Source organism: Dromiciops gliroides, chromosome 5 (assembly GCF_019393635.1).
Source record: "Dromiciops gliroides isolate mDroGli1 chromosome 5, mDroGli1.pri, whole genome shotgun sequence".
NCBI classification, from domain to species: Eukaryota; Metazoa; Chordata; class Mammalia; order Microbiotheria; family Microbiotheriidae; genus Dromiciops; species Dromiciops gliroides.
This window is the reverse complement of record NC_057865.1, coordinates 271,085,779-271,100,231: the sequence shown is the minus strand read 5'-3', so window position 1 is coordinate 271,100,231 and position 14,453 is coordinate 271,085,779. Positions and strand designations below refer to the sequence as shown.

Below are 14,453 nucleotides of genomic sequence, written 5' to 3'. Positions count from 1 at the left end.
CGCCAGAGGACCTGAACTCTGACCTCAGCATGTTCTACTCATAAAACACCCTAAAATCCAGTGAGCCAATGGATTTGGGTGATGCTGGCCAATTAGCTTGGAGTGGTGTGTTAGGGATTGCCCCTCTTCTGGACAGGCAGGTAGCTTCTGCTCTCACAGGCACGGGTGAAGGTACCTTTTTTCTTCTCTCTCCCATAGATCCTAGCTAGGCTTTTCTATCTTTCAGAGCCATGTGCGCTCTCTTTACTAATATTTAATATAATTTAATAAATGTTTGATGCCTCAGACTGGTGCAGTAGCCTCTAATGTCTAAGTAACAAATATATGATAAACCCCAGCTAATTTTTCCTAAACTTGGGGCAGAAATAAGGTGCCACATTTAATTTTACACATCACAGTTGATATCACTGTAATTTCTGTTGTCTATTTCCCATTTTTATTTTCAGTAGTTTTCTTAAATCAGAGTTAAATCTTCTTAATTATACACATTTCTTATTACTAAAATCCTTGACTTGTGCCTCAAGACTTTTGTTTGATTTGGCTTTTTGAGGTATTTTTTCTTTTTAATTTATACCTATTAAAATTGGAGTTTAGGAGAAGTCACCCCTACTGTTCCGTGTTTCAAGTCATTATACCAGGAGTCCCATGAAGACAAGAGGGAACCAGATTATATAATGAGATGCCTGTACCTCTGAGTTGGGTATAGAAATGATAAGGAGGAAATGGTCTAAACTATTGATGAGAAGCTTCTGGGAATTCCTGAGCGTATCTTGGTGGTGGTGGCTCAGGTAGCTTTCTATCTAGCTAGTATGATGGTGGGCTCTAGACTAAATGGGGCTCCTTTATCCTGTGAAGAATGCAGAATTCCCCTACGGTTAAGTCTCCTCAGACTCATGTTATTGACTATATTCTCCAGCCACTTCCTTATGGATCGAAGAGTATCATTAGGGCCTTTTACAACTACTCTTGTAGTTGGGGTGGTTTGGCTACCTCCAAAACCTATCACTGTCTGTTGAGGAAATAGGACTTAACTATTGTTCCTAATTTTTCACCTGACATTATTTCTGAAGTATTATATGAATGTCCAGTGCTGGATTGTATTAATGAAAAATGGACAATCATAATAAATAAAATAGTTTAAATTTTAAATTATTTAACATTTCAAACAGAAATTAGTTGTCTATTCTTACAAAAAATTAATGTAATCCCAGTGATGTAGGAGGCAAAAAGGGGTTAATAGAAAAACCCAAGACCCAAGCTTTAATTCAGATATTAGCTCTAAAAGGGAGTCAGACCCCAGTTAATGGATAACTTGATAACTTATACTAGGTTCTTGTACCCACAGAAATCAGTGCCCATAATGGGAACAGAGGGAGAGAGGCCATGATGACCTTAGACCAAAATGACAAGGCTATAGTAATTCCAAAGAAAAATGATTATATTTTGAAACTAGCTATGGGAACCAGAAAGAGACATGCACAGTAAAGGCCAAATTTGTCCCCAGATGCACCTTATGACCTATATGTAAACTCCCAAAACACACCTCTACTGAAAAAGGTACCCACCTCGGGGGTTGGCTTAGGACCCCAGGAACTCCAAATTAGGATATGCCCTGCCCTTTTATAATGAGACTGATAATCAATTTGTCCACACTATAAATATAACTGTCTTTCCTTTCACTATTGGAGAGATACCTTTCCAATATTCTAGTTCTCTCCCTGTGGTCACCCACAGTATTGCAATAAAACTTGGGAAACTGAGTCACTGAGTCTTGTAATTCTTTTGGGATGACTCACAATCAATTTGGCACTAAATTCCAGTCCACATCTCCAGGAGACCTAAATATTGGCTTTCAGATGCAAGTTACTCTCTTGATTTTTAATTTTTTAGTACTTGTTTTTGTGCTGTAAAAGTAGATTTTACAATGTTATTTATGAAAATAGCAAATTGTTACAAAAAATACCTAATTTTGAAAGATATTCTATTTTCCAATGGTACTAGAAAGTTAATATTCAAAATCAGGGATTGCTAACACGTTTGGATAAAAATAAGCTTTTCATCACTGTTTATAAGTGGTACCGACTATTTAAACTAACAATTATGAGCACACACAAATTTGCTGAGTTATTTTCACCTTTCCAGTTTTCTATCATAAGCTTTGTTTTTAAAAGAGAAAGTGATCTTTTATCTTTTGAAAACTAAATATTACACTTCATTTTAAAACTTTGATTATATTTAAGAAAAAAAAATACCCTCCCTCCCCCCCCCCCAATGAAAAAACCAGCCAACCAGACTTCCCTGGATTGTGTGCCCAGAAACTCCTCTCCTTTATGAGAAGTCCTCCTTTTTATACATAGTAGTCTTGGTTTTTTTCCCCCTACTATGAGAAAGGGATACATATTTATTTAAATATCAACTTACCTTCCTAAAAATCTTGGGCATGCTTTCTTTTGAATAGAGAAGTTAACAATTTATTTTAAGTATATAAATGATAAGAAAGAAAAGATGGAGGCTAATTACATAGAAGGAAAAGTGATAAAATAAATTGTGCAATACTGAAGAAACTTTGAATGAACTGAACACTAATTAGGTGTATTTGTCTGTGCAGGTATCATTTGGCCACCTGGGATTCTGTCAAAGAGAGAAGGTGGTGGGAAATATTTCTGGAAAGAACACTGAAAGTGGTAGGCTGAGCCACATTTTGTTTTTACATGGTTGTCAGCTCACTAACCAAGATGGATGCTTTTGCCAACATTTTTCCTCCTGGTGGAGATAGCGGGCTGACGAGTTCACAATCCGAGTTCCAAAAAATGTTAATTGATGAAAGATTGCGATGTGAACACCACAAAACTAATTACCAGACTTTGAAAGCTGAACACACAAGGTAAATTCCTTTCACATTTTAAGTTTTTTCCTTTAATTTAAGTATAAAAAGTGTTTGCTGGAAGTTCATATTATTTTGTTGAAGATAACTATGGAACTAATAGTAAAAATCTCTTATTTTCTAGAATAAGATATTTTAGCTTATTTTATTTTTATTATTATTCTTTGTCTTTATGTTGCACTAATTTCCAAACACGCTGGCCCACCACCCCTTCTTCCCCCCTTTACCCCAGCAGGCCAACCCTTGTAACAAAGATTTTTAAAAAGAGAAAGGGGGGCAGCTAGGTGGCGCAGTGGATAAATCATTGGCCCTGGATACAGGAGGACCTGAGTTCAAATCTGGCCTCAGACACTTGACACTTACTAGCTGTGTGATTCTGGGAAAGTCACTTAACCCTCATTGCAACACACACACACACAAAATTACTTTTAAAAACAAACTCCAAACACAGTCAGAAAACAACTCTCCTGGAGCAGCAGAACACACAAAAAGATGGCTGAGATTATTTTCCAGCCAAAAAGAGAGAGAAAAGCAGGTCAGTAAAACCAACCAACACTTTGTCTATGTCTGACACTGTCTATAAAAATATACTATTCCCCACCCTTAGTTACTCACCTCAGTCGAAGGGAAGGAGCTTGATTTTTCTCACCTCTTCTAAACTCGGCCATTATAATTCTGAGCATTTAATTGTTTTTATTCTTTCCATTTACATTGTTATAATACATGTTGTCTTCCTGGCTCTACTTCACTCTGCTTCTACTTCACATCTGTTCCTAGATGTCTTCTTGGGTTTTTCTGAATTCTTCACATTCATAGTTTCCTAATGCACAGTAATACTCTATTGCATTTATGTACCACAGTTTGTTTTGTCATTCCCCAATCAATAGACATCTACTTTGTTTCCATTTCTTTGCTATTACAAAAGATCTATTAATATTTTAGTGTCTGTGGGATTGTTATCTTGGTTTTTAACAAGACGGTATGCACATGTTAGTCACTTTTTTAGCATAATTCCAAATTGTTTTCTAGAATGATTAGACCACTTTGCAGTTCCACCAGCTGTGTAGTAGTGTCCCTGTCTTTCCATCACTTCTATCACTATTTCTTTTGCCAGCTTTGCCAATTTGCTAGGTGGGCGGTAAAATGTTAAGATCTGTTTTGATTTGTATTTTTCTAAATAGTAAGTGATTTGGTGCAGTCTTCTATATATATGGTCATTAAACATTTGCAATTCTTCTTTTGGGAACTATGAGTTCTCAGACTTTGACCACTTATCCATTGGGGAATAACTCTTGGTTTTATGTATTTTTGTTAATACTGTACATACCTTGGATATCAGATCCTTTTCGGAGATATTTTATGCAAAATTTTTTCCCTCAGTTGAGTATTTTCCTTCTTTTTTTGTTTTTTTGTTTTTTTGAGTGAGGCAGTTGGGGTTAAGTGACTTGCCCAGGGTCACACACCTAGTAAGTGTTAAGTGTCTGAGGCCGGATTTGAACCCAGGTACTCCTGACTCCAGGGCCGGTGCTCTATCCACTGTGCCACCTAGCTGCCCCGAGTATTTTCCTTCTTAGTCATAGGTTAAGGTTTTTTAAAAGTTGTTTTTGGTTTGTTAAAATATTGACTCTTAACTATGTTTTATGCAAGATGATGTTTAATAGCAGGTGTGCCTTTTCTTTTTTTTCCTTCAACTTTTCTTGAAAAAAGCTTTAAAAAAATGTATTTCAGTACAGGTAACCATAATATACTTTCCCTAAGTGAAATTGCTTTAGGAATAATTACTGGATCAGAAATTAAATGAAACACAGTAAAGAAAAAATATTTACCAATAGACTATTTCCTTATCATTTTCTTTTGTAATGTTGATTTGGCTTAACAAAACAATGCCATTAGAAAGCCAGGAATTTATTTAACATTGACTCCCAAGTTTTTTCTCCTCCCTTTTTAAAAATCAGGTTACAGGATGAGTACATAAAGTCACAAAATGAGCTCAAGCGACTCTTAAATGAAAAACAAACTCTTCAGGAAAAATTTCAGCTGCTTCTTGATGAACTAAGAGGGGAATTAGTAGAGAAAACTAAAGATTTAGAGGAATTGAAATTACAGGTGAGAAAACAGATTTGAGATATCTGCTACAAAGAGTTATTTTTTTCCTAAAAAAGCAAAATGGTATGTGTAAAAGTAACATATGGTAGGTATGTGGTAGCTTTGCAAATGTAATCATTTGTTTAAAAATGATTTTTTATGGTATAGTGGGCCTTGATTCTGCACTTGATTCATTTATACATCTTTAGTCTGTATCTTCTCCAAAATTATAGTCATAATTTGGGGGGTCGTCATAAAACTCATAGAGTTTACTAAAACTCCTCAGAAGATGTCATGTGGTCAATATGTTGTCCTTGGTGTCAGGAAGACCTGTCTCCAAATCCTGTTATTTCTATTTGCTAACTTTGTGACTGTGGGCATCCCAGTGCCTCTGGCAGTTGTCATGAGGCTGCAAGTTACAAATAAGGTGTTTACATGCATTTGTGGGAGGAACTTCATCAGGGGTTTTTCTGCATTTGTGAAATTATAAGTTATTAACTAAAACAAAGGCAAAATCCTTCCAAATTCAGAAACAGCTGGTATGAATTAGTAAAAATTCTGAAGTATGAGTGTTCCAAAATAAATGAAGTTTTATTATTTTCTACTTATAGATTAAGGGGAATCAGGCTAAAAAAAGACTGGCAAGTAGTTGTCCTTTCGGGAACTATTTTAATGAATATATAAAAATATTTTGTAATTTGCATACAGATGATATGCTAAGTACTGTTCAAAAAATTGTGGAGACAGTTGCTCTTTCTCTATTCTTATTCCTTTTTATAGCTTGTTTACGTTATTTGTCTGGAAAACCTTTATCATAATGTAAAGGGTAAACTATAGCTAGATCTTTTCTAAATTAGTATAAACATCAAATTAGTGAGTCTATATTTTATTATACTGATTTAGTAGGACTATAACTATATAGTTGAAGTTTCAACTCTTTGTAGTTCTGTTCAACAATTTACGTGTATTGAATTGAATTTCATCACTTCTAACCTCAAAAAATGCCCTTATGTCCTTGATCTTTTCAACATTCCTTTTAAGTCAGTCTTCTGTGTAGTAGAAACCTGGCTCTCTTGAGGATATCACGTCCTTTACAACTTTCCACTGGAGTTCACTTCTCTTGACTAAGAAGAAACAGAAGGAGGAGTTGGCAAATTCCTTATTGTACTTCTTGCCTCTTCCAGATTATCCCTGTATAGCCTGCATTCTCATTAGTAAATATTTCTATTTGGAAGTACCTGTCTGTTCATGTTACCTTCTTCCTGTCCTCATCTTTCTTTCTCTATGATTTTGGCACCTGGATTACAGTCTTCCCTTCATCCTATCCCATAATCATCCTAGATTTGGAATTAGGAAGACCTGCACTTGAAACCAGACATAAATTCTTCCTGGGTGTGTGATTCTTGGCAAGTCATTTCACCTTTTTTTTAGACCTCAGTTTGTTTATCTACAAAATGGGGATAAGAGCACGTATAAGATTGTAAAGATCAGCCTTCAATTATCATATAAATTTGAACTATCGATATCACGTCAGTCAGCATGTATTTTATAAGCATGTGTTATGTGCTAGGCTCTGGGAAGATTCAGACCCATAAATAAAATAGGCCCTGCCCTCAAAGAACTTCTAGTCTATATTAGGGACATCATAGACACAGGGGAATATATAGAAATATAGGCATAGGTATTGCCCCAGTCCCTATGCAAACTATAGATGAGTTTCATACAAGGTGATGGTGGGTGGGTGGGTAATGTTCGCAGCTGAGTGGATCAGGAAAGTGAATGAAAATCTTGAGTTGTGCTTTGTCAGTCAGGAAGCATTTATTGTTTATGGTGTGTAAAGATCTGGGAATTCAAATAAAGGGCAAAAATAGTCCTCGCTCTTAAGGAACTCAGGGTCGCATGGGTGAGACAGCATTTAATAGCCATGCACAAGTAAGATAGATCCAGGATAAACTAGAAATGATTAACAGAGGGAAGGCATGAGCATTAAGTCTTTGGTAGAAGGTAGGCTTTTTACTGAGACTTGAAAGAAGCCATGGAGATCAATCAGTAGATGAGGAGGGAGAGAGCTCCAGGGATAGGGGGCAGGAAGTGAAACTACCTGGAATTGAGAGATGAAGTACAGTGAGAAGGCCGGTGTCACTGGACTGCAGAGCTTGGGACGGGGATACAGTGTAAGCAGATTGGAAGAATCGGGAGGGAGTGGGTGATGAGGGCTACTTTCAGCGCCAAACAGATTTCCTATTTGATCCTGGAGGGGAGAGTGAGCCTTTGACGTTTATTGAATACAGGGATGTCATGGTCAGACCTCAGTTTGACAGCTGAGTGGAGGATGGATTGGAGTGGGGAGAGACTTGAGGTAGGGAAACCAACCAGAAAGATATTACAATAAAAAGTTTAGGTGTTAGGTTGAAGACCTAGGCCAGGGTGATGGCAGTGTCATAAATGAGAAGAGGGCTTCTACAAGAGGTCTCACATAGTTAAAATGGACAGAATTTAACAACAGATTAGATGTTGGGGGGGGGTGGTGAGAGTAAGGAGTTGAGGATGACGCTGCGGTTGTGAGCTTAGATGACTGAGGACAGTGGAGCTCTCGACACCAGTAGGGAAGTTCAAAATGGGAAAGGTTTTTTTTGGAAATAATTTGAGTTCAGTTTGGGGCATGTTAAAGAGGTCTACAGGATGTAGTATGCCCAATTGGAATTTAGAGATGATTAAGGGCTGGATAAGTAGGTTTGATATATCTCTATGATAGCATAAAGATGATAATTGAATCCATGGGAGTTGGTGAGATCACCAAGTGAAACAGTATTAAGGGAGAGGAGAAGAGGACTGGACAGAGCCTTGGGGGATACTCACAGGTATTGGGCACAACCTGGATGAAGACCTAATAAAGGAAAAGTAAGGGAGTGGAGGAGGAGTAGGAGAGACCACTGCCATGAAAACGTAGAAGGAAGGGAGTATCAAGAAGAGGGTGATCGACAGTGTCAGGCTTCAGAGAAATCAAGGAGGATGAGTATTAAGAAAAAATCACTGGGAACTTTGGAGAGAGCTCTTTCTGTTGAATGGTGAGGTCTGAAGAGACACTACAGAAAGTTAAGATAGTGGAAAGAAAATGGAGCCACCAATTTTAGACTGTTTACTACTTTCCCTGAGAATCTATACCCACAGTTCCTTAATTTTCTTATTTCTAATTATTTCCTTCTCCCATCACATGTCAACCATACATTGACTGTTTCCCTCTTATGGAATTATACTGTCTCTTAAGTTCTTGAACATTGAAATTCTACTCTGACTCAAAACACTCATCTCTCACACTTATACTAAAGCTATCTTTCATCCTTTTGTTCACCCATCTCTGCATCTTCCTTCTAGTCTACTTCTCTTACTAGATTTACTTTCCTCTATACTCAACACTGACTACATAGTCTGTCACTTTAATATTTTACTAGTCAGTATCATAAACGCCCTTGCCAGCTGATGGTCACTCTTCTTGACCAACTAGTGTTTATCCATAGAAAGAGCACTGACTTGAGACAGGACTGGGTTCAAATCTTGCCACTGACAGTGTGACTTTAGACAAGTCATTTAATTTTTCTGGGCCTCAGCCTCTTTTCTTATCTCTAAAATGAGAGTTACACTATATGACCTTTAATGTGTCTGCCTGTTCCAAATGTATGATTGTATGGTAAACTGCAACACTGATTTTTCCATTCTGCTCCAGATTTATGGTCTGTAACCTTGATGGGGCTCTCACAGCTCACTTCTATTCTAAACTTAGCTCGAGGTCATTCTTTACCACAAGCTGTAGAAAATCCTTTTTCTCTCCCTTCCAACTCTCACCTGTGTTCCTGTTCCCTACTTTTGGCTTGGTCACCAAAGTCATCCACTGCCTCCCAGGCCATCGCCTGTCATCTTGACTTTTGTCCTGCCACTGGACTTGGATGACTCTGGAAGAGAGAGTGAGGCTGATGACTGTACAACTCTGCTTCACTTAAATCCTATTCACACTCAAGTCAGGACATCGCTCTGTTATGTCATTGGTCCTCTTTGAAAATGAAGGACAAACAACAACAAAACAACAGTAACCACCTCCTACTTGATTTGGGTTTTACCATATGTATTCAGACGTGTGTTCTTCCACTTCTTCCATTTCTCTAAACTATTATACATCCTCATCCAGTCTTTCCTGCTTTTCTCTCTCTCCACTAAAAGGGGAAGCATTCTTAGCTTATACTAAGGTTAATCCTTTTACCTTTGCTTGTGATCTCTTTCCTTCCCACTCTTTTAGGATCTTGCTCCATCTGTTTATTTTCTCTTTCCCACACATATCCAGTCTGTCTTTATTGGCTCCTGTCTATCTGCCTAAAGAATTGCTTAGGTCTTCTCAATCTGAAAAAAAAACCCAACCTTTCCCTTGACTCTTCTACCTAATCCAGCCATCATCTCATATCTCTCTTCACCTTTACTGCTCAGTTTCTAGGAAAAGTGTCTACACTTGGTGCCTCTACTCTCTCACCTCTTACCACTCTCCTCAGCTCATTGTCATCTTTCTTCTCCCTATCCTTCCCTCTCCTGCCACATTTGACTGCTTGATTGCCAAATCCAGAGACCCTTTTTTCTAATCACATACTTCTTGATTTATTTTTAAGATTTTTTACTATTGATCCCCCTCCTTTATACTGGCTATTTTTTATTTCCTTTCTTTAGAGATGCCACCTTTTTCTGCTTCACTTTCTACCTCTCTCACTCCACTCCATCTCCTGTGCTGATTTCACACCGTCATTTTGATCTCTTAAGGTGGTTGCTACCAAAACTTTTGTCACTGGCCTTCTTCACTCTCTGTACTTTTTCATTCTCATTATTTTAACTACCACTTCTATGCAGATGAGTTACAAATCTCCACATTCAGAACTGATCTCGCTTTTGTGCTCCAGATTTTCTTCTTCAACTGCCAGTAAGAAGTCTTGATGTGAACGTCCCACTATCACTTCAACACTCTCAGAATGACACCACATCAGAACTTCATGTTATCTTTGAGCTGTCCCCTAATGTCCATGTTGTTCAGTTTCCGGTTTGTGTTTCTCCCATAACACTTTTCATAGGACTGTAGAGTCTAGAGCTGGAAGAGAACTTAGATGTTTTCCAATCCAACTCCCTTGTTTTACAGACAAGAAACTGGGGCCCCTAGAGGTGGAACGATTTGTCCAAATTCGGACAAGTCACTGAGCCTTGACTTGAATCCTGCTACTCTGGTTCCAAATGCAGTACTTTTTACACTGCCACATTTCAGAGCTATTTGTGTATTTTGCTTAGCTTTTCAACTAGGTCATAATATTCTTGAAGGATGGAGTTGTCTTGGAGCCAATACCTACCCCTGTTTTTAGCTCGTGGTATCTAGCATAATCCTGTGTTCATTGGCCCTCTGACTCCAAGACCAGTACTTTTTCCATGGATGAGTATAAGAAGGTCAGGAATAGCAGATTAAAATGGGACAAAAGGCCTAGTACTTAGTTAAATATTGAAGTATATAATGTATGTTTGGGAATAATTAAATTATGTCATTCTCTTTTATGGATATCTTAGTAGTGGTATTGAGAAAGGTGGGATTTTTCTCCAATCAGTTAAAAAAAAATCAGCTTTTCTAGTTCAGTCAAAGTTATTAGTTTTATCTAGTAGACCAAGCTATTGCATGGTTATAACTGAATTTTCATAAAAAAAATAATGAAATATCAATTTCCCTGTTCACCATAGTTGCCTTAATTGCCAGCTTTTTCCATGTTGTTCCCAGTAACTACTTGAACATCAGTGACTGATTGTTTTTAAGCCATGTCCGTTGAATTTTTGTCAGCTCAAGAGTAGGAAATTAGAGAGCTTAATGTACCATGTTGTCAAATTTCCTCACTATTGATGCTGTGATTAGAGTAAAATTAGCAATACTATAACAACTTTTGGAGATTCAATCCAACATATTTTGTGTAAAAATGGGGTTATTCCTATCGTATATGTTTGAAAAGAAGACATTGTGCCCAATGATTTCTTAATGATTTATTCAACCTTTATTATGAGCCATGATTTGATGAATTTGAAATTTGGTAAGAACTTAATTTTCTGTTTTCCTGACTTAATATTTAGGGCTTTTTCCATATAATAGGTATTAACGCCTCAAAAATTGGAATTGTTAAGAACCCAAATACAACAAGAATTAGAAACTCCAATGAGAGAACGTTTTCGGAATCTAGATGAAGTAAGTAAACTGGCATCAAAAACCCAGTTATTTTCATATGGTGATGTGTTACTATGGAAAGCTCATTTCAGTACAAGGAGCTTAACTTCTGTGTAATGTAACAAAGTGAATGTTTAAGGACTATAAAATCATTTATAAAGTAGACAGAACTTTAGTATTTAAGGGGTTTGACTACGGAATAATCTCACAAAGTGAACATTTAGTATGACTTGTAACATGATGTATAAAGTAGAGAAAATTTCAGTACATATGAGATGTGACAAATTTTGTAACAAACATGCCAGAACCATGAATCCAAGAATCCAAACAAATGTAGTCTCCTTCATATTAATCACTTTGGGACAAAATATTCTACTGTTACTGCCATTGCTTAACTTGGTTCTGTATTTTTGAAACTCATCTTTTGAAATTGCTTTGAGTTTAGAGTATATTCTCTTGAATAGCCTTTAATGGTGACAAGAATTCCATATGTTAGAGTGGATTTAATATTTAGAAACATCCAAAAAGTCATTAAGAACCAAGCCTGGTGAATAAGGTGAGTGATCAGGTTGGAAAAGATCAGTTTTGGTCCAAATGAAAATATGACGAGCAAGCAGTGAAACTCATTTTCTTGTGTATCTTAAAGCTAGCTCTAAACCTGGAAATTCTGATCCCCTTAGGTTTGTGTTTCTGGAGGTTTGCTCTCTTATTAATTCTTTTTTTCATGCATTTTTGAGTTAATGGCTTTTCTGCATCTCTGTTGTCTTAGAACTAAGATTAGCTTGTTAGTTCTAACAGGCAGCAATTTTCATAAAGTGTTAGGAGGATCCGAACAGCCCAGAAGCCTTATTAGGCACAGAGTTCAGTTCAGCTGGATTTGAATGAATGACTTTTCAGGGTGATGCACATTCAGTTAAACTATTACTGTGATTTTTGCTAAACATTAAAATAGCCCTCGTTACTTCTCATTCATTCTTTTCTACTTTAAATAGATTATTATTATTATTTCTTTGAACAGATTCATAACATTGCAGGTATTTCTTGTACATACTTATTTGAGAAGAGTTTGCTATATTCTGAAGTGACGTTTCATGAAGTTGAAAGGTCAGAATATTTTGTATATGGATGCATTCTGTTTTCTCATGAAAGCCAATGAAGAGAAAAACTTCCTGTTTTACTAAATATGCATCTTTCCAGAAATGTACCAAAAATGGAATGTCTCATTCTTTTTTTGTGGGGTAATCTTTGCGTTTTTATAGATTTTTTTTTTAGCATGCATGTGATGTTTGTATTGAATACAAAATAAATATTTTATATATGTATTTAAATTGACATTATTTTCTGTCTTCTAATTTAGGAGGTAGAAAAATATAGAGCTGAATATAACAAGCTTCGCTATGAACATACTTTTCTCAAATCAGAATTTGAACATAAAAAAGAGGAATACATGCGAATTTTAGAAGAAGAAAAAATAAAATATGATGCTGAGGTGAGCATGTTTTACTGGTCATTTATTCAGTTATTTTGTAATATAATTATTTTGGATAAAGATAAGTTTTTTTCTTAGTGCCAAATTATACTTTTTCACATTTATAAAGTCTATTTTGTATCCTTTGGATTTAAGTCTTTTATTTTTCAAAAAACACTATTCTGTTAATTCATTAGATTTTTCCATTTGCAGAAAGCTTAAACTACTTCCTTTTTTTTTTGGTCTCCACTTAAAAATACAAAAGCATAGTTATTTCTTTTTAGTTAAGCAAATTCAATTTCTGTTTCAACAGATATTAAAGCACCTTGCCTGAGTTTTTTCAGTTGTAAAATGAATTAGAGAAGGAAACAGCAAACCATTCTAGTATCTACCAAGAAAACTCCAAATGGAGTCATGAAGAGTTGGATATGACTGAAGAAAATACTGAATTGAATTCAAGACACTGGGCTAGGTCCTTGGGGGTATGAGTGAAATGATCTCCACCCTTGTAGGAACTTACATTGTACTTCTGAAATAAAGCTATAATAGAAAATAATGAGAAAAATCCCCTGAATGAGAGTTAGATAAATACCATGTACTATGATGAACTTCACTAATTCCCCATTAAAGAGCAGGTAAAACAGCTGTCCTTTTTGATCTTTGACATCTTTAGGATCGCTGTCTTTTGGGGTGTTTTATTTGTACCAAGAACGATAGACTTTAAAAAATTGGTCTTACTATAAATTTAGTTCTTTTTTTAAAAAATTAAAGTGATACTTGTAAACTTTTTCCTCCAGAAATATACATTTAAATATTCAAAAACAATTCCTAATTTAGATATACAAAAATAACAGTATGATCCCAGCAACAAACTGTCTCCTTTCTTAGAACCAACCATCTCTGTACTGAGAAGCTTATCACCAGTTGACTAGCTGTTAAGTGATTCTTTGGCCATTGCTACCTATATGAAAAATACAAAATGACTGTCAGACCTGTGCGGCTTCCCTTTTTAAAAATAAAAGTCATTTTAAACTCTTCTTTCCCAAATCCCCTCCATTAAAAAAACCCAAACAAATTGAATAGCAGTCTTTGTAACAAGTCCAGTTAAGCAAAACAAAGCCATACACTGGCCACAAAAGATGTGTCTCCTCTACCTTGAAACCATCAGCCCACGGGCAGTATATGCTTCTTCCTCAGTCCTCTGTGGTCATTCTTTTTATTGCATTAGCCAGAGTTATTAAATCTTGCAAACTTTTTTCTTTACAGTGTTGTTACTCTTTGTGGAAAAAATTCTGAACCGTGGGTTCTAGGTACAAACTGGCTGGAAACAATTTCTTAAAATTTAGATTTTCCTAATTGAAGTAATTTTCCCCACCTGTTTTGCTTGCCCTTTTTCTTGCTGTGGCTGAGGCATGGGCTGCCTGGATGTCACGATGCCTGGGTCTGGAAGCTGAGGTGCCTGGTGTCAGACTGACCTGAGAGTCTGCAGTGCCCTGCGTAGGGGCTGTCTGGTTCTGTACTGATTGGCTGCTAGTCTGACCTTGTCTCCCGCTCTTCGTCCACACGTACTTCACCTACTTACTCTGCCATGTCTCTGTTCAGAACCTTTTCAGGATTCTGGCAGTCTTTCTGTGTGGTCCTGGAAAGTTAGTGTTGGAGCTCGTGGCTACTCCCTCTTTGGTATTTTTTATCATTGCTCTTTCTGATGTATTCTGTAGCTTTCTTGGGGTGTTGGTGGGGCATCTGTGCTTCTCTGGCTCCTAGTATGCTGCTGTCTTCCCACAATTTCT

The 14,453-nt window shown here is 36.6% G+C and overlaps 1 protein-coding gene across 7 annotated transcripts in view; it reads left to right on the top strand.

Moving 5' to 3' along the window:
- The window catches only part of CEP83 (centrosomal protein 83), a 110,959-nt gene that overhangs the window by 44,693 nt on the left and 51,813 nt on the right, over window positions 1-14,453 (top strand). For 6 of the 7 annotated variants that reach the window (XR_006353154.1, XR_006353156.1, XR_006353155.1 and 3 more), the window contains exons 2-5: window positions 2,609-2,884; window positions 4,840-4,990; window positions 11,124-11,216; window positions 12,553-12,684. Coding sequence is in view for 2 of the 7 variants with exons in the window: in XM_043965183.1 (XP_043821118.1) it covers window positions 2,712-2,884; window positions 4,840-4,990; window positions 11,124-11,216; window positions 12,553-12,684 (549 nt within the window). In the remaining 5 variants the exon portion in view is untranslated. The remainder of the gene's footprint in view (window positions 1-2,608; window positions 2,885-4,839; window positions 4,991-11,123; window positions 11,217-12,552; window positions 12,685-14,453) is intronic. The other variant, XM_043965184.1, reaches the window with a different exon arrangement.